The sequence below is a fragment of the Physeter macrocephalus genome, chromosome 18, assembly GCF_002837175.3.
Source record: "Physeter macrocephalus isolate SW-GA chromosome 18, ASM283717v5, whole genome shotgun sequence".
Taxonomy (NCBI): Eukaryota; Metazoa; Chordata; class Mammalia; order Artiodactyla; family Physeteridae; genus Physeter; species Physeter macrocephalus.
In genome coordinates, this window is record NC_041231.1 from 52,433,895 (window position 1) to 52,454,287 (window position 20,393).

Here is a 20,393-nt window from a genome sequence, read left to right on the forward strand (position 1 = left end):
AAGTTGAAGACATGATTGCTATATTTCAATGTTTATTCCCACTCAACATATTGCCTTCTAAGCTTTCTTTTTTTGTTCAAAGCATGATCTTAAGGATATGTTTAAGTTAATGGATGTAATGCAGGGTTCCTACACTGTACTGGCACATGTTGGTGGCCCTCTGTGCCCTAGATATATGCACACAGGGTGCAAGTAAAAAGCTACAGAGTGAAAGTTGGTTTGGATCCTCTTTATTTCATTTGTTTAGCTTTTCTGTTATTTTTCTCTACTTACATGTATTCCTGTGAATAAATTGTTGTTAAGTTGAAAAAAAAAACCAGATATGCCTCAGATTGTTATGTATATTCCTTGAGGAGGAACCCCGGCTCTGTTTTATCATTGAACTATTGTTTAAGCTATCCTTACTTTTCTTGCTTGACTGCTTTTCCTTTGTTTCTGCATTCCCTCACGTCCCTAATTAGTAACTGCTTGAGTCCGATTTGGAACTCAGGAAAAGCCTAGGAGACTAAAGCCTTTTTCTGCAAACCATTGTAAAACAGTTATACGCCAATAAAGATGTTAAAAAAAAAAAAGAAACAGGGGACCCAGGGGACTTTTGTATCTGGAAAGGGCCCACAGGGACCTGCTCAGTGTTACCCTCCCCCACCTTTTCTTTAATACTCCTCCATCCTGAGGGGAACTCCGTTTTAGGGGGACTCAGTTTCACTGTCTACCTCTCAACCCTCACCTCCACTGTCTACCTCTCAACCCTCACCTCCACTGTCTACCTCTCAACCCTCACCTCATCCCCCAAGGATGCTCTGGGCTCCAGCTAGTGCAAATTCCTTGCTTTGCCTCAGGCAGCATCTGTTTCCATCCACTGGTCCATCTGCCCCTGTGCAGCCCTTACTCAGTCATATCATCTCCTCACCCTAAGTAAACTGCCAATGCACGATTCAAGCCCTAACTCCCTACCAGCAGGAAGATAGGAAAGTAGGGTGTTTGAAATGGCTGCATCGTGGTCAATCTGGTTTCCCTCCAGTACTGACAAGTGACCCAGTCACTGGCACATTCCATTCAGCCGGTGATTCCTATCGACCTTGAAGTCAGTCAGAATGCCTCGGTTGGCTTCAGCGGACTCATCCCATTTGACCCAAGTCCACTCACTCCAGTAGACTTCTTTCAACATGGAAGTCAGGGAATTCCTTGGTGGTCCAGTGGTTAGGACTCAGTGCTTTCACTGCTTTCAGCTGCTGGGGCCCAGGTTTGAACCCTGATCGGGGAACTAAGATCCCGCAAGCTGAGCGGCATGGCCAAAAAAACAAAAATCAAGGAAGAAGTCGAAACTCTTGCCTAAGATAAAATGAAGGATTTCCTGTGGAGGACATTGATGCATATGATCACTCTTCTCACTCTGGTTCAGATAACTGTGTGTCAGCTGTGTGTAGACATGATTTCAGGAATATATCAAAGATACGATACCACTTTTCCCGGATACAAGCTCCTGCTTTTAAACGAATCAGTTTATTTCCGACGTCTGCTAAACTTACCATCTGGGCCCTCCCGATGCCCAAGAATATGGCACTCGGTGCGGTAAAAAGCAAGATGCAGATAATTGTTTCTGTATTATAGCAATAAAAACAAACTCATTTGCAAAACTACTAAATGATCTTCAAATGTGGAATGGTAATAAAAGGCAAATCCAAAATATTCTCCAGCCCTTACAGTATAGTAGCAGATTCAGGGCAAGATTTCAAGTATCATAGGACATGACATTCTCAGAACACTGCCTATAATTAGGCATAAAAGCTAGAAAAATTGGGCTTAAGTCTGAAAGAGATAGACTGTAGTACAAAAATATGTGTAATCTCTCTTGAATTACCAAACTTGCCTTCAAAAAAAAGAAGAGATAATAAGTAAATGATATCCAGTCCTAAGATTCCAGAATAAAACACGTAGGCACACAAAGTTAAAGCTGTACATATACACAAGCATGTTTGCAAAATATGATGTATGGTTCATGCTTATGTATGGGCCACACTGAAACTGAGAATGTTATAAAGAAATTCCTCAGTTAGGGCTCAAATTCTCTTACATAAAAATTTTAAATAAATATATTAGTGATTCAGTTGGCCTCAAATAAATTCTTCCTGTTCGTCTTAGTATCATATAAAGGATAGAAGTTCACCTTGGATATGAGTGCTGTCCTCAAAGATAAACAGAAACAAAGTAGACAGACCTTTCCTGATTCTTATATTTATCTGAAAGTTGCTGCTGTGGGACAGGGGTCTGCAAACTATACAGACAGTGCAGCCAAATCTGGCTTGGTGCCAATCTGTGTAAATAAAGATTTATTGGAATACAACCATGCCTATTCATTTACATATTGTCTATGCTGCTTTTGAATAGCTGTGGCAGAGACCATATGACCCACAAAGCTAAAACTATTTATTATCTGGTCCTTTACAGAAGAAGTTTGCAGACCCCTGCTGTTGTGTCAGCACATTCTGTGTTCTGTCTTTGGATGAAATGGAGAAGTGCAAGCCACCAAATTTTACTTCTTTATGTGTTGAATAATGATGAGAACTTTTTTGGAAAAAAATTAAAGTTTCTCATTCTCAGGTTTGCGAGAGTCATTTTGCTTTAATCTAACGCTTTTGGCGTCCAACCCACTTGGTAGATTAAGCTCCTTCTCTGAATATTCTTAAAATCTCTGCTAAGTGGAGAAGACCAGTATGGGAAGAGAGATGAACATTTCTGAAACGTCTATCAGCAGCTTCCACACAGGGACCCCTCTTTTAAAACCCAGAACTCTGTGAGATAGGGTCATTTTTGCCATTCTTCTGAGGCTGTCTCCTGTTTTTAAACACTTGAGAAGGCCGAGAATCAGAGAGCTTAAGAAACTCAGCCAAGGTCACACAATAACATAATAGTATGCAGAGGCAGAATTGGAATCCAGGTCTGTCTGATTCCAATGCACATGCTCCTTCCACCATACCTTGCTGCCTGATCAATGTATTCATTTACTCACTCAGTGAATAATCACTGAGCACTTTGGGGGTATCTGCTATGTTCAGTCATTATGTCAGACCCCGAGGACACAAAGATCACGAAAAACAATGAAGAGGAATTGACCAGGGATACATTTCAAATAAGATTGATGTGACCTCCCCCAGGTCAGAATCCCCTCAATCCATAATTTAATTTAAAGAATTAAGAGTATCCATATCCTTATGAAAGATAGTTCCATGATTATATCTTCCTAAAAGATGTAGTGTTGACTAATTAGATTGTAACCTTGAAGTATAAGCATAATATATAGACTGTTGACATCATATCAGAGAAGTTGCCTGGCTCATGAATTAAAGCAATTTCTCAAACCAATTTAGTTTTAAAAAATCTAGATTACCTTTGAATTTCTATTAACCACCATACCAGACTTAATTCTGGTGTCCTGTTGGCATGGTACCCACCAGACAGTGACGACATACATAGTCACTATTCCCTAGTCTCTAACTTGGGTGTCATTATTTCTTCAATATAGTCTTGGGCAATTTTTTTTTGTCTAATGCTGAAGATATTGGAAGTTCATTTTACAATCTTGACAGAGCATCTTTAATTTCCAACAGCTGCTCTGGTTACTCAAGGGATGATTCTATTATTTCTTTCCACTGAATCTTCATAGCTGTATGAAGCCTTTCATAGAATCCTCAAAGTGGTAAAAAAAAAAAAAGTATTATACACATTGCAACTCTAAATAGTGTTTTATATGTAAATAGTGAAGATTCCAGTAGAAACAGCAAATGTGAATCTGTGCTGGAACATGTGACTGGTATGTGGTTTCACACAGTCAGAAAGGCTGTTTGTTTTAAAAAAGCAAGTAGGATGGGAATTCCCTGGCAGTCCAGTGGTTAGGACTTGGCGCCTTCACTGCTGAGGGCCCGGGTTCAATCCCTGGTTGGGGAACTGAGACCCTGCAAGCTGGGTAGTGCAGCCAAAAAATAAAATAAAATTTAAATAAATAAATAAATAAGCAAGTAGGAGGCTCAACAGTGAATATGTAAAATCTGATCATCACTGCATCAGCAATCTACTGACCCCTAATGCTCAAGAACTGTCTATCTTGAAACTGTCAAATAGTTGGCAGGAAGTAATCTATACATTTGTTATTCTCAAACTAAGCACAGTGACAGAACCATAGTTACAGCTAAACCAAATCCTCCCCACTCACCCCAGAATAAGTCACATATTCCAGTGTGAAACTGACCAATTATTAATTAATGGCTGAAAAAAAGACTAAGGCTCTCGTGCATCACTCCACTTTGAACTCCTTATAGCAAAAACAGGAGTAAGTATCTTGTAAAATCAACCACAGTAGTCAGGACAAAATTATGCCTAGAGACAAAGCAGAGATGGTTATTGGCAAAAGTCCTTACCAAATGACAGCGTGGGAAGTCCCGTAAAATCGGTGGGACATACAAGAGGAAGGAGCGACCTGTATTGTGTGTGTGTGCATGATAGAAGTTTCTTCAACTTAGATTGGGACAAAACACTGCAAAATGTAATCTAACTGTTGACACAAGCGTGGCACATACACAAGGGAGAAGCGCTCAATGACTTTCATGCATCAGGAGGAGAGATTGTTTGGGCAGCTCTGTTGTAAACTAGAAAACAAGTGTTGGGTCGGGGTTAATGGAGCATCAGCCACACCTGAAGCAAAAAAGAGTATTTCTGTACAGTTCAGGGCCTGCTGCTGCAGGCCAGTCCATACACAGCTTTATTTTTTTATTTTTTTATTTTTTTGGTGGTATGCGGGCCTCCCTCTGCTGCGGCCTCTCCCGTTGCGGAGCACAGGCTCTGGACGCGCAGGCCCAGCGGCCATGGCTCACGGGCCCAGCCGCTCCGCGGCATGCGGTATCCTCCCAGACCGGGGCGCGAACCCGGTTCCCCTGCATCGGCAGGCGGACGCGCAACCACTGCGCCACCAGGGAAGCCCCATACACAGCTTTATTGACAGAGGTCAGGCAGTGGTCATCAACATGCCATCTGGTCGGGGTATCATGTCAAGGGAGCCACAGAAAATCACGAGCATGATCAAATCACAGCGACTTAGCCTCTGTCCTCTCGGCATGCTGTGAGAAGAAATGGGCAACAAGAATCTGTTTTGCATGATTTATATGAAACATACTCAAGTATGATAGCAGTCAAGAAGAGGTGTGCTTCCATTAAATTATGGAGAGGAGGAGGAGGTTGTAATAATGGTTTTTTCATGTTGCTGATAATGTAAAGAAAGACCTCTTCTGTGATTCCAAGTGGGACGTGTCAGTGACATGCTTAGAGATGGTTGAGCTTCTAACCTCAAACCTCACAATTATAAATATTGAAAATAAGATAGCAGGGGAATTCCCTGGCAGTCCAGTGGTTAGGACTCTATGCTTCCACTGCCGGGGGCTCAGGTTTGATGCCTGGTTGGGGAACTAAGATCCCACATGCTGTACGGTATGGCCAAAAAAAAAAAAAAGAGGTATCAGAATTTCACAAGGTGGTCGAACTGTGGTACAAAAGACTATCACCAAGTAGGATTTTTTCCTCAACATTTATTTTCTTCATTCATCAGAGAAAGAAGTCAATATATTACTGAAGCTGTTAAAAAGTCACATTCAAACACTGTACCAGACCATGAAGAAATTCTTTCCTGGGCCAAGTCAATCAAGGGCAGAACAGGACTGCAGGCAGTGTTCCCTTCCAGGCTCAAACATTCACCCTCCTGGGATCCCAATGCAATGTAACTGTTGACCTAGCAGCCTTGGAGTACAGCCTTCAGTAAGAAATTGCTCCAATATCCAAACCAATTAACAGAGCTATCAATACACCTTCTGGTGTCCTGTGTGCCTAAAATTATGATTTAGTAGAAGCAAAGAGTTAGAAAAGAAAACAGCTGGAGAGTTAGCATGGCCTACTATTCAAGCTGGCAGATATAGATACCTTAGTGGGGGAAAAAATAATCTTCTCCTAGGTGATCTGAAACTATTATTATTAATCTTGAGTTTTTAATGTCATGCTTTGTAATATTTGAAAGTTGTGATGACTTTTTTGAACCTAAAGTTGGTAAATGGTGTGATCCAAATTCCCATGAGTTGTCTAAATTTAAAAACAGAATAGATTCTCAAATAAGCATATTAAAAACAAGCAAAAAGCGACTGCAGCACAGCTATTTTTGCATTATGAAAGCAGGGCAGCCATGGCTGCGTCTGGATAGCCATTGTTCTGTGTGTAGTCCTGTTCTCTGTTTTTCACACTTGCATAGAACTTTCCCAGTCTGAAATTTCAAGAATTTTGCAAGCGTTCCATGAATCTTTAGACCATCCCACTTACACTGAGAGTAGGTGGAGAACAGGAGACCCAGGGAAATGAAAGAGCCTCTTCTGTGTCAGAGAAGAGAATAAGGATGGAAAAAAAATGTCCTAACTTTGTTCTGGTTCATTTTTAATAATGTCATTTCTTGCAGAATTTTAGCAACAAGAAAATTGGGGGAAAAGAAACAACCTTAGGGGCTTCCCTGGTGGCGCAGTGGTTGAGAATCCGCCTGCCAATGCAGGGGACACAGGTTCGAGCCCTGGTCTGGGAAGATCCCACATGCCGCGGAGCAACTAGGCCTGTGAGACACAACTACTGAGCCTGAGTGTCTGGATCCTGTGCTCCGCAACAAGAGAGGCCGCGACAGCAAGAGGCCCGTGCACCGTGATGAAGAGTGGACCCCGCTCGCCGCAACTAGAGAAAGCCCTCGCCCAGAAACGAAGACCCAACACAGCCAAAAATAAATAAATAAATAAAAATTCAAAAAACAAACAAACAAAAAACCAACCTTAAATGATCCCTAAGTTTCAGAGAAGGTAGAAAAATGTAGATTTTTTTAAAGCTATTTTCAGGAAAGCATTTAAAAATCACAATTATCTAACAAAGCAAAATTGATAATTATATAATTCCACAGCACTTGGCAGCAAGATAACTTTTGTTTAAAGGGGAGGGTGGGATTCATTGTATTCCTTCGTGTCTACAGAACTTGGTGCCTCACACCTCTAGAGATCTCTAGTGCGAAACAAGGTTAACATCAATCAAATGCCTTGCAGGAACAGACACTATCTTAGTCTTTAGGAAAACAAAAGTTGAAGAGTACAAATGGAAATTACTGGTAATGAAAAAGTCAAGATATGGTTGAAAGAAGGCTTTCTCTAAAAAATGAAAGCAAATGACACATAATCAGTGACAGAAGACTTGGTTCCCAGAAAGATGGCACCTCCTACACCTTGAACTTTAAGAAGGTATCAGCAGGTCTTTGGAAGAGGTGTTGGGATAGGAAGACTTGATTGAGAAGTGATGAGCACAGCAGGGAAACTGAGGCCCCAGGAGTGATGGAGACATTTGGGAGTAATATCAGAAAAGACAGAAGGGAGGCAGAAGGCAGAGCTCAAAGGACAGCATTTATTACCGTTCCCGCGCCCCCGCCAGCCAGTTGTCCAAGCTCCTCCAGCACCTGCAGCATCCTAGTTGACCAGATGACTGAAGCCTTTGGTCCCCTTCACTCAGCCAGAACTTTCATCCCAGCCTCTGCTCTCTGTGACTTGACAACTGAGGCTAATGGTTCAACCAAACTCCTTCCTCCTTGAGTGGCTCAGAAAAGCTGATGCCGTAACCTGGTCTATGGGCTAAGTTGTGTCACCCCGCTCCCCAGATTTGTATGTTAAAATCCTAACCCCCAGTACCTCAGAATGTGACTGTGTTTAGAGAGAGGGTCTTTAAAGAGGTGATGAAGTGAAGTGAGGTCATTAGGGTGGGCCCTAATCCATTAGGATTGGTGTCCTTATAAGAAGAGGAAACTTGGACACAGACACGCACGGAGGGAGGACCATGTGTAGACACAGGGAGAAGACGGCCGTCTACAAGCCACGGAGAGAGGCCTCAGGAAAGACCAAACTGCCAACACCTTGATCTCAGACTTCGAGCCTCCAGAAGTGAGAATATACATTTTCATTGTTTAAGCCCTCCAGTCTGTGGTAGTTTCTTATGGCAGCCCAATATAAACAGACTAATATACCTGGTTATCATTAGTGGGGTGACAGCCCTAGCCAAGAAGGGCTCTAGTTCTCCTCTCCACATGTAGAAAAGGCAGCCGCCTCTGCACTGCACAGAACTCCCCCTGTCCCTCCCTGACGACCTACCCCGCACACCTACTCCTATCAGTGCAGGGTGAAAAAAGGGTGTGTAGACCCTTCAGATTGCAGGCTCTCACTTGATTTTTTAAAATATCTCCTTTAAAAAGCGTAGACAAACAGTGTTCGTCCCTTGGCAAAGACTCTTTCTCAGATATATTTGCGGATTGCCATTCACCTGGACTAAACTGCGGTGGCTTCATTCCACCTGGACACCCCCGGGCAGCCTGTGCTGAGTTAAAATACAAAGAAGGAACAGAAGGGATGAGAAATTCAGCCACATGTACCTTCTTCCTCCATGTCCTGGTCCCTATACACACACACACACACACACACACACACACACACACACACAAACACACACGTGTCCTGCCTACTCACAGCTATGCCCTTGGGGCCAGGCCACATTCCCCCTCCTGCGGCACAGACAGCCTGACAGACTAACATCTCCAGAGTCTACTTTTATTCTAACAGGATTTCTTCTTCTTTCAAAATTTTATTTGAAAGCCCTTGATAGGAGGAAGATTAGAGTTTTTCCAGAAAATGCCTCAATTACAAACTCAGGTGTCCCTAAGACCTCTAACCTGACTTGGGTCCTTAAGAGCTGAGTTTTGATGAGCTGAGAGAATTGATGATCAAGGTCACCCATCCCATGGTTGATTCCAAGGATTCCGATATTTGGTATCAGGCACACAAACTTGAGGAAGGCACACTGCATCTTCTCCCTTTCGTCCAGCTGTTCAGACATCTCGCAGCCCCAGAGGGAGGGATAAAGTGTTTCCCCCTCGCTCTGACCCAGAAGCTTTGAGTAAAACGGAAAAAGTCACCAACCAGGTCTGTTGTGTTTCCTCCTCTGTAAAGTCAGGAACATTCTACGTGAGAGGCTCTTTCCCTCCCTTGGATATGGCTGAGCCCTGTATTGGCCCCGGGGTCCCACTCCTGGGCCGATGAGACCAAAGCCATGGTGGGAAAGAAGCCCTGAAGCTCTCACCCAGGGAAAGGGACTTTGTGAGCAGTGGCAAAAAAACAGATGCTCCCCCCACCGCTGCCAAATTAGCACCTGAAAGATCAGCAGTCAGAATGGTCAAAGGACCCCAGAAAATTGGAAACACGATGACATCTGCATGAAGGAAAACTGAAGGGAGGAGGAAATTGGTGGAATAGAAGATGGAAGAAGACTGTTTTCATCTCAAGAAAACTTCTACCCTTTTTATCTGTGTACAATTCAAACAAACTTACTTGTGATCCCCACAGGCTAGTGCTGGAGAGGAGAGTCCTGAGGGACGGGGCTAGATGGAGCTCTTAGAGCCTCAGTTCTCATCTGTGTGATGGGTGTGATCATGACATCTCCCTCATGGGGTTGCTGTGAGTACTCACTAGGGTGGTACCTGTATAAGCCACCACTGAAGTACTCACTTACTAAACAACAGCTGTTCTTGTTGCTGTTTGCTCTGTCTCAAGCCCCATAGCTAGGTGAGTGTGTCCTCAGAGCTTAGGAAAGAAGCCAGGGAAGGCAGCAGGAAGATGCCATCATTTGGGAGACTCAAGGGCAAGGATGCTCTCAGGTAGTATCCTTGAATCAAGATTACTAAGAGGGCCTCCCTGGTGGCGCAGTGGTTGAGAGTCCGCCTGTCAATGCAGGGGACACGGGTTCGTGCCCCGGTCCGGGAAGATCCCACGTTCCGCAGAGCGGCTGGGCCCGTGGGCCATGGCCGCTGAGCCTGTGCGTCCGGAGCCTGTGCTCCGCAGCGGGAGAGGCCACAGCAGTGAGAGGCCCGCGTACCGCAAACCGCTGAGCCTGCGCGTCCGGAGCCTGTGCTCCGCAGCGGGAGAGGCCACAGCAGTGGGAGGGCCGCGTACCGCAAAAAAAAAAAAAAAAAAAAAATTACTAAGAATAGGACATAGCAGGGTCAGGTGATAAAGTTCAAGGTGTAATTGATGGACAACCTTAGAAGCGGAGGTGCCCTCTTATTTACTGCTGGCTGAAGATGCACACCAGTTGGATGGGGATCAATTGGATGAGAAGCATAGGACAGAGTTGATCTGTGAGGCCTCAAGGGGTGTCTTGAAGAGCATCCTTTCCTACTGGATTATCATCACCTCTTAATATCGCTTTGTAAGACCCTGAGTCGATGAGGGGCACGTTCCTCTCTGACTGCCTCTTTGAGCAACAAATATTTGCCCTCCTGCACCTCTCTGCTTTGATCTCCATAAATATCTTTATTGTTTTTTGTGACCGCACGTAGACTCTGAACTATTTTTAAAATCCCACGTCTTACAGAGTACTTAAGATCACCATCAACAACAATTTGGAATTAAATTTTTACTTGTTTTACAAAAGTGGATTGAACCACAGAGCCTCCTCTTTAGCTTGAGTTTTCAGGGAGCAATTGACCTTCGCCACATTTCCATGCCAGCACATTTCCATCTTTCTAAAACCTGACCCATATTCACAATGTTCAGACACACCCCAGCTGAATACTTGAGTTGTCTGCAATTTTGTGCTCTTCTGAGGCTCCAGAAGTGGACATTTATTTGGGCACTTGTAGGAATGTTTCGCTAATAGAAATCCCTAGGGAATTCCCTGGCAGTCCAGTGGTTAGGGCTCTGTGCTTCCACTGCTGGGGGCATGGGTTCGATCCCTGGTCGGGGAACTAAGTAAGGTCCTGCAGGCCACGAGTCATGGCCAAGAAAAATCCCTAAAAATAAAAATGCTGATAATATACATACAATGGAATATTATTCAGCCTTAAAAGGGAAGGAAATTCTGCAATATGCTACAACGTGGATGGACCTTGAAGACATTATGTTGAGTGAAATAAGCCAGTCACAAAAGGACGAATACTGTGATTCCACTTCCCTGAGGTCCTTAGAGTAGTCAAAACCATAGACACAGACGGTGGAATGGAGGGTGCCAGAGGCTGGGCGGAGGGGAAGTGGGGAGTTGTTGTGCAATGGGTAGAGTTTCAGTTTTGCAAAGTAAGAAAGTTCTGGAGATGGATGGTGATGGTGGGTACAACAGTGTGAATGTATTTAACACTGAAAAATGATGAAGACGGTAAATTGAGTGTTGTGTGTATTTTACCACAATTAAAAATGACAGCAATTAAAAAACAAAATGTAGGAATGCTGGGTCCAAAGTTGAATCCGTTTTTAAACTTAACAGATACTGTCGGCATGGCCTCCAGGAAGGCCGTCCTGGTTTCGTTCCCGCTGCCACGGGTAAGCCCACCTCCTACAGCCTCATCAGGGCGGGTGTCGCCCCTCTTTTCTCCATCATGATTTGGTTTTGGCAAACGGAATGGCAGAAAAATGGAAAGAGGGCAGACATTGACTCTCAACTTGAAGTGTAAAAAGGGATGCTCATCTGGGGACTTCCCTGGAGGTCCAGTGGTTAAGACTCTGTGCTTCCACGGCAGCGGACACGGGTTCTATCCCTGGTCGGGGAACTAAGATTTCTGTATGCCGCGTGGCGCAGCCAAAAAAAAAAAAAAGGGTGTTCACCTGCTCGGCCCCTCCAGACGCTCTAGAGTAGCCACAAAGGAAACGTTTCGGGAGTTATTCTCATTCTCTTCCCCCATCCCACTCCCTAACCTTAAAATGACTCCAAATACCACAGGGTGGACTACATACTTGCCTGAAACAGCTGTCCTGCAGAATCACAAAAACTTGGGCTAAAAATACTCAGCCTCTAAAAAGGTTAGGCCCCTGGGAACAAAGCCCTCTCAGAAATGTCCCCACCTCCGTCCAGGCATCACAAAGCTGACCCAGCTCTGTCCCCAGAGCTCATCATCCTTCGTGACCACCCCTCCCTGCCCTGGAAATAGATGCCTGGAATCTTTTTTGCATTCTTGGTCCCACTAGGGAAGGGAGGCATGGCAGGAGGGAGATAATGTAATTACACGCAAGCTCCAAACTTGTGTCATTATTTCTATTTTATAAATGCCTGAATGGGCTCAGAGATTTTAAATAACGTGTCTGAATGCCCATGGCCAGTAAAAGAAGCCAAATTTCAATCTTAATGGCTCACTTCCAAGATCCCGGGATGACAGTTCTCCTTTTAGTGCAGCCCATCCCCCCGCAAGGTCCTATCAGATGCTCAGGTCACATCACCACTGAGGAGGGTGAGATGCTGCGTCTTAAGCAGAGAACATAGGATTCTGAGTACAGTTAGGATTCTGCAGAACCGGGAGGCAGGTCTGTCAACAACAACCCACCTAAAGAACACCCAGTACCTGGCTGATGGTTTTCCCTCTCTCTTAGCAGGCGAGGAGACAAGTCTTTCTGGGCGGCGGGTGGGAGTGAGGCTCAGCTCTACACTGCTGTTGGCAGGCCTGCTGTCTCTGCTGTGGTAAGGTGGGCGGGTCTGTCAAGTTCAACAGGGAGACCCCCCATGGACGTTCGACCTCTCGGCTGCTACGGGGGGCTGCTGGGTGGGGAGATGGCTCCTGGTGTCCCCACCTGCCTTGCACTCTACAGGCAGAATCTCCGAAGCATGTTTAGAGGGACAGGATCGGACAAAGACAGTCTCAGGGCTGAGGAAAGATACTTGTGGCAGAGGGAGAGCAACGTTACCTGCTGTTGATTTACCCATCCTCTGCATCAGGAACTTAAGGACGACCCAGGGGTGGATTTCTGGCAACTACATGGTATCGATCTGGGAACACGCTGCAGGCAACTCAGATCCTGAGTCAGCCTGCTGGAGACGGCCAGGGAGAAGTGAGTGAGTGAGTGAGTGAGTGTGTATGTGGGGTGTGTGTGTGTGTGAGAGAGAGAGAGAGAGAGGTTAGGCATTGAGATTAAGATGGTGTCATGTCTGGAGAACCCATGAATGCCAGATTCCCATCTTGCAAAAACCCTGAAGGAGACAGATGCGTGAGGAGAAATGACCAGCACAAGAGGCACAATGCTGTGTTGTTATTAAATATTGTGCCCCAAAACTGCCACACCAGATCCCCAGTCCCTCGGGGGTGGTGCCGCATTCTAGCCCTCAGGGAGTGTGGACCAGGTCTGACTCGTCCCAGGCTATACAGCTTCTTGGGGCAGGACCAGGATTCAGTTCCAGGTCTCCCGTCTCCAAGGGAAATGTTCTTGTTATGGGGCACGGACAAAACCCCTTCCAGGCCACACCCTGCCTGCTTGGAAACACCCAAAGGGAAAGAATTTACACAGGCAGGCCCTCAAGAGATGGTGCAGTCAGCTGCAGCTGTGGGCCCCTGGATTTCTCAGTTTCAGAAGACACGGCAAGCTTCTGTCCACCAGCTGACCAGAAAGAACCTGCTCCACGATTTACCCCTTTACTCTCTAAGCAGAGATGAGAAATAAACAAGTGGAGAGAAATGTAAAAGAAATGATTTAACTTTATAAAAATGTGATAATACAGCAAGATTTGATTGGTTTTTTTTTTCCTGGCAAGTAAAGTTTATAAAAACACCTGGAATAAAAATTAGAACTATAAACTAATAAAGATTAGAAAGCATACATTTCAAGGAAACAGAGTCATTTAGAAAGACAATGAAGAAAAAAACAAAGAGCAGCCAAAGCAGCAGCAGCATGGGGAGAAGGCTGGTTCTGTGGTGATGATGAAACAGCGACAGACCAATGTGAGCCTGACCTTTGGCACCAGGCCGGGCTGAAGGGTGGGGGACAGGGAGGAAAGTGACCATGAAAGAGGCAGAAGAGCTTCCAGAAAGGGACATACCGTTGGCTCAGTGGGCAGCAACGGCCTCCTGCAAACAGGCCCACAGCCCCTTCTTCTTCCCAGACCTGCTGGCCACAGGGCAGTGATTCATGGCCAAATCCTTATGGATGGGGGTGCTGGTCCTGAGGCTGGCCGCCCAGAAGAAAATGGGGAATTCTTGACTACGTTCTGAGGTAGTCTAATCGCGACTTGCTCGGGCAGCTGAGGATGGTCTCAAAAAATGGGGGGAAGGCAGGCAGAAACGTTGCCACCGAGAGAAGAGGCTAACATACATAACAGAAGGAATTAAGCCACAGGTGGGCTCAGAGATGACCAGGGTGTGGCCTGGGGTCGGGGGTGGCCAGCAGCATGAACAGAGATGAGAGAATCCGGTGGCAGTGTTCCCGGGCCAGGGCAGTGGCAACTCTGGGGTGAGGGATGTCCCTGCTACCTACTGACCAGTGTCATGGTGATGACGAGCCAGAGAACCCAGGGGCCTCGTAGGGAGGATCCCAACGTTCCCTCCAGCTATGACTCTTCGCGCCTGAGCCTCTTTTAGGGGGACCCAGTACTGCTGGACTTGAACTTGGAAAACACTTAAGAGGCCCCTGCTCTGAGGGAGCAGTCAGACCCTGAGCCACCACAGAGAGAGAAATAACAAGAATGAAAAGCAAAGGCATCGTTAGACCCCCTCCCGCCACTTCTTAGGCTAATGTATATTCTTCTCCTCATCTGCCCCAGCACTCGGGATTCTAAGTCAGGATGGAACGTCCTGAAGGTTTAGGAAGCAGCAGCCGTGTGGACGTTACTACTTTCTCTGCTTTGCATATTTCCGAAAACGCCTTCTGGGACGGAGCTCACCAAAGTCTTCCACTTCATTTTCGTAATCATCTTCTTGAACGACACCTGTTTAAAAAGCAAAAAAACAGAAATGAAGTGCAGAATGGTGATCTTTTTCACTCTACTGCAACATATAACATCCTAGTAAAACCTGATGTCTCTGTAATCGTCGTTTTAAATTAAAGAAAAAAAAAACCAGCCAGAGCCAAAGTAAACACCCTTCTCCAGAATGTTCTTTTACAGGCTAGTTCCTCTGGCCTTATTTTAGAAGCCCTTTAAATGAAAAATTTGTCAAACAAAGCCTAAAATCAACCACAGCCTTCAGTTGGTATCCCAGTTATATTCTCCTGTTTGAAACAATCACAAAAATCACAGTGCCAGGGGCTTCCCTGGTGGCGCAGTGGTTGAGAGTCCGCCTGCCGATGCAGGGGACGCGGGTTCGTGCCCCGGTCCGGGAGGATCCCACACGCCGCGGAGCGGCTGGGCCCGTGAGCCATGGCCGCTGAGCCTGCGCATCCGGAGCCTGTGCTCCGCAACGGGAGAGGCCACAGCAGTGAGAGGCCCGCGTACGGCAAAAAAAAAAAAAAAAAAAAATCATAGTGCCAGAAGGGACTATAATCTACAGATTTTTTTATTGGCACAGACATTTGTGTCAAGTTCTTTCCAGTTTTCCCCAGCTCGGGGGTCTGGATTTTCCAGCAGCCTCTGGATTATGGGCAATCTGGGGCAGGTGAGATACTGGGAGGAAGAAGAAATAAGGTATCCCCAAGAGGGGGAGACTTTCCAGATCAAATAGAACTCGGCAAGATAAGTCTGACTGTCAGGAAAGAAACCCAACTCACTATACACCAGCCTTAAACCCTCTGAAGGAAGATGTATGCAAGTTTCCCCAATGATTTTATGTGTTCTGTTCACAAGTTTGTTTTATATCCCCAAGCCCAGAACAGTACTGATACATTCTAGACACTCAATACATATTCATGGACTTATATGAATGGCTTGCACAGGCAAATATTTATCTAGGGATGGCTTTGCAATACTTTACCCACCATGGGAGTAGTGACAGAGCATCACTGATAACAGCTCATGAGTGGCCAACGTTTTTGGAAAAGCAACTGGCACAAGCCCTGAATAACAGCCCTCACAGTCAGATGGGGGAACCCAGCCACTCTATCACTATTGACCTGAGTCACTGGGGGCGGTGCTTCTAGATGGTGAGCGACCACTGCTCACATCACAGGCGGCCCTACTTCAGACTGACCTGGGAGCCAGCAGAATCAAGGACCACAAGACCCAGAGCATCACCCTGGGGTGAAGGACTCCTCACCTTCTTCCTTCAAGTGCAGCTCTGTTTTCCTCAGCCACTCCCACGCATCCCTGACGGACTGGATCAGGACGCTGACCAGCCGAGCCATGACCTCCTCCGCTAGGGAACCAAAGAACGAGAGCTCTGAGTGAAAGGGCGGCTGTAGGGACCAGGACACTCAGTACTAGAGCCAAAGCCCAGCTCCTGGGAGCTCGTCTCTGCTTCCCCTGTGGAGAGGGGCAGCATAAGGCCACTGTCTGCCACCAGGAGCAGAAACCACAAGTAGATACCAGTTTGATTACCAGTCCTGCCTGTCTGGAGACACTGCCAGTAGTAAGCCTTTCGAGGAAGCTTTTGTTCAAACTGTTATCATCTTAAACCAGAGTGTCTGAATTCTAGAATGATTTAAAAATATGCAATTTCACTGATTTTATACATAACTTCCATTCAGCATTGCTAAGACATAGCTAATAAGGATGTCAGAGGAAATCTGATTCACAGACCACATAAGAATTCTTATTAAAGGCTCACACTGGGTACGGTGTGAGGACCCTCCTAAAAGGAAGAGACCAGCTATGCACCTCTAGATCTTAGTCAAGGGTTCAGCACATAGTAGGTGCTCAAGAAACGATCACTGAATGAATGAATCAGGGGACGTTTAAAGAGTTTCCTCAAGACTTGAAACATTCCCCCTCTATCCTCTACAAAGAATTGGTTAGCAAACACTTTTCTTGTCTGTTGTGCCAGGGGAAACCATCCTGACCCAAGATGATGACACATTGTTACTGTGGGAGGGGTGGTCCAAACAATGGGGCTTTGTTGTAATTGGAGAACGCATGGTCCTCACTTGTATTTCTGCTAATGCCAAGATTCCATCATCCCCAGGTCAGACATTACTACAAAGGACTGGAGTCAGACATGTGTTCTCAAAGCCCGGGTTCTGACACCATCTCCACCCCACTTCTGAAGGCCCTTACCACCAGCCCAGGCCTTCCGCCTGTAGAGGTCCTCCACCATGTCCGAGACCTTCTTGATGTTCTCCTGGACCTTCCTCTGCAACATGTGGCTATGCTCTTTGGAGCCCAGGTGGCTGCGGACCCACACGTTCTGCTCCATGTCCTGCACCACCAGCTTGCCTTCATCAATAGCAGGGTCCACCTTCTTGTGGAAAAAGTCTGAGTACTTCTGGTAGGCCGCTTGCTGCCTCTGGTGGCTTTGCAGGAGGATGTGCTGCTCGTAAGACTCACTGCTCCTCTCCCGACTTTGCTCGTCTTCCAGCTCGGCCCCGGAAAGGGCCACAGCCTCAGGAGCCGCTCCCTCAAATGCTTGATCAGGGCCGAAATAGTTCTCGGGCCCGCGGGTGAACTTCACCCCACACAGGTCGCACTGGGTCCTGTCCACGTCGGCCTTTTTGAAGCTCCCAGCCCCGGGTTCCCTGCCCTCCTCCCTGAAGTGCTCGGCCTGGGCCTCCCGCCTCCTCCTCAAGCTGATGCACAGGGACACCACCAGGTACGCCCTCCGCAGCTTCCGCTGCATGGAGGCCTTCCGCTGCTTCTGCGACAGGATGGTGGCAAGGAGGTGGTCCCGGTCTTCCAAGGCCAGTTCCTCCATCTCGTCCTGACCAACCTCGCACTCAGGTTCGACAAAGTAGTCCACGGGGTCCACGGAGAACAGGCGGTTCAGTCTGACCTCCTCGTGGTAGAGGCCTCGGACCGTGGTCCCTTTGGCGTGCCCGCTGTCCCACTGCCAGTGGCAGTCCATCAGGTACTCTTCATCCCGCTCAAAGAGCAGGTCCTGCAGCGCCTCCGCCACAGACTTCACGTTGAGCGCCAGCTGCACCCGCTTCACCACTGTGAGGAGCCTCTCGGGGACCTGGCCCGGGAAGTCCATGCTCATCAGCTGCAGCCTGGCCTCGATCTCCTGGAAGTGGCTTGACAGGAGAGGCTTGCATGACGGCTGCAGCACCCCCTCGGTGTTCACAAGCATCACCAAGCACAGCACCAGGGTCCGCTCCGCCTCCCCGGACACCACGTAGTCAATTTCACTGAAGGCATCGAGCAGGACATTGAAGTTCTCGTTCTCGCGGCCGCAGAGCACCTTGACGAGGTAGGACAGGTGGAACCGGAAATCCTGAATGGCTCTGGTCACGTCCTTGGGTTTGTATTCCTGAATGATGGCGAACACATCCCCAGGCTCCCGGTCCTTCTTGCTGAACAGGAATTCCCAGTAGTGCAACAGCGCGATGTAGCTCTTGGGGAGGCACAGGACGGCGCTCTTCCAGAGGCGGGCCAGGACCGCCCCGCAGTGGACAAACTGGAACTCCAGCAGGGCCACCGTGTTCCCAATGTTGGGGACGAGTGGCTCTTTGCACCTCTTGACAAGGACGTTCATGAAACGGAAAAAGCGCCTCTTGTAGTCTTCTGGGTTCCTGCGCACGTAGAACTGGTGGATGGAATCCTCCAGCAGCCGGATGAAGCACAGGTGTGTCTTCTCCACGCTCTCATCATCCTTGTTGGGCGTCAGCATGCCAAATTTCCCTTCTATTCCTTTCATCCTGCTGCCTCTCCCCCTGCCCCTTTTCTCTTTTTCAGCCCAGAGGGCTTTGAGTTCCTGGTTGTAGAGGTCCTCCTCCTTGTGGAGCAGCTTTTCAAGCTCATCAGGGTAGCTGGAAGAGAGAAGGAAAGCCTGCATGGCGCTCAGCCACAGGTCCGTGGACTCCCGGCGGCTTCGAGCCCTTTCGTTTTGAAATAGGACATGGATGTACTCTTTCAGAGCAGACCTGTAGGACCGGAAGGATTTGTAATGTGGTTTCAGGACTTCTTTGCATGCCATGGGGTTTTCTGACAATACTCTCTGGTGGAAATGCTTAGGGAAGAGAACATTCAGCAGGGATTTGCAAAGGCCATATTTATCCGGAGACAAAATATAATCGATTTCTTCAAGTTCTTCAGCTAAGACTTTAGGGAATACTTTTTTGGCTTCCAAAAGCAATCCGTTGATCGCCACCAGGTGTATTTTTGTCTGAACCAAACACTTGGCCTCATGACGCCGCAAAGGCCTGTGGAAATCTTCACAGTGTCCATCCTCGCATTTTAAGCCCACGATAAACCTCGTGCAGATGCCCAGGTAGGTCTTCCCAAGCAGGCTCCGTGTGATCTGACACAGCCTGCTCAGAAGGTGTTTGTTTAAGGCTAATTTCACCTGGTCCGTCATTATCAAGAAATGCTCTTTCATTTTCTTCTCTCTCAAGTTCAAATCCAGGTCAAAAATGATTCTCGATATGGGTCCGGGGTTGTTTTGAGCTATCTGGCAGTACTTGGCATCCACCTGCGTAATCCCAAAAAACTCAAAGCAAGACTTGACCATCTCCTTCTCAGCGTTGTTGGTCACTCTTTTGAGGGCCCTGACCAGACTGAGAAGGACCTCCAGGCCCGCCGGAGCCAGGGCCAGGACATCCTCGGGCTGGGCCTCACAGCGGCTGGTGGCTTCGTAGAGCGCCTCCACTGCCCCTGCTGAGTGGTTGAGGGTGTCAAACCTCAGGAAGGCATCCTTGAGCTTTGGAAAGTCTCTCAGGATCACCCCCTGCAGGAAGTGGGCCTCGGCGATGCCGGACACCTGATTGGTCTGATGGCAGAGGTCCAGGGCTTCTCTGAGGATGGCCTTGGTATTGTCGACATCGGAATCCCTGGCCACGTTGAGGCGGGCGGCCGCCAGCAGACATGAGGCCTGGAAGTCCTTGTCGGCGGTGAGCCTGGCAGCCTCTAAGAGGCAGCCATGTTGCTTCATCAGCAGGGCGGCCTCTTCCCTCCGACCTTCCCTGTTGAGCAGGTCGGCAGCCTCTGCAAGCCGCTTCCGAGACTTCAGGAACACCAGCTGGTCTTCCGTGTCGAGCTTCGAGAGCACAGCCATCATCTCCTTCATCTTATTCGCACTCAGGTACTTGGCTGCAGCCTCCAAGTAAAACTGGCTGGCTGAATAGGAGAGCTTGGAAATGGGATGGGTCTTGGACCTTAGCATTTCTTCATACCTGCAATGACAGACAGACAACACCAATGTCAACTCAGTATCACCCAACAGAAACTTTACAAAATGCAGCACAGAACAACTTATCATAAAATGACCACTTGTAGATAGGACCTGCAGAATAGGACCTAAAGTTATCCAGCATCTTTATCAAGGCTTCATTTTACACTGATAAAATTAATTCTTTATTCCTTGAAGGAACCAAGCAATAGTATGCTTAATTAATGAACTATAGTGGAGTTGCAGAAAAAGAAAAAATACTTAAAAAAAACCAAAAAAGAAACACACACACACACACACAAAAGAACAAACCCCTCCCAAAAGCCAAAAAAAAGAATAAAAATAAAAAACAAAA

The 20,393-nt window shown here is 47.1% G+C and overlaps 1 protein-coding gene across 1 annotated transcript in view; it reads right to left on the bottom strand.

Moving 5' to 3' along the window:
- Positions 1-13,578: 13,578 nt before the first annotated feature.
- TRANK1 (tetratricopeptide repeat and ankyrin repeat containing 1) overlaps positions 13,579-20,393 on the bottom strand; it is a 75,496-nt gene continuing 68,681 nt past the window's right edge. Inside the window, exons 23-25 of the mRNA XM_024132306.2 lie at positions 16,993-20,042; positions 16,037-16,135; positions 13,579-14,775 (exon numbers count right to left, since the gene is read on the bottom strand). Coding sequence (XP_023988074.1) covers positions 14,678-14,775; positions 16,037-16,135; positions 16,993-20,042 — 3,247 coding nt within the window. The 3' untranslated portion in view covers positions 13,579-14,677. The remainder of the gene's footprint in view (positions 14,776-16,036; positions 16,136-16,992; positions 20,043-20,393) is intronic.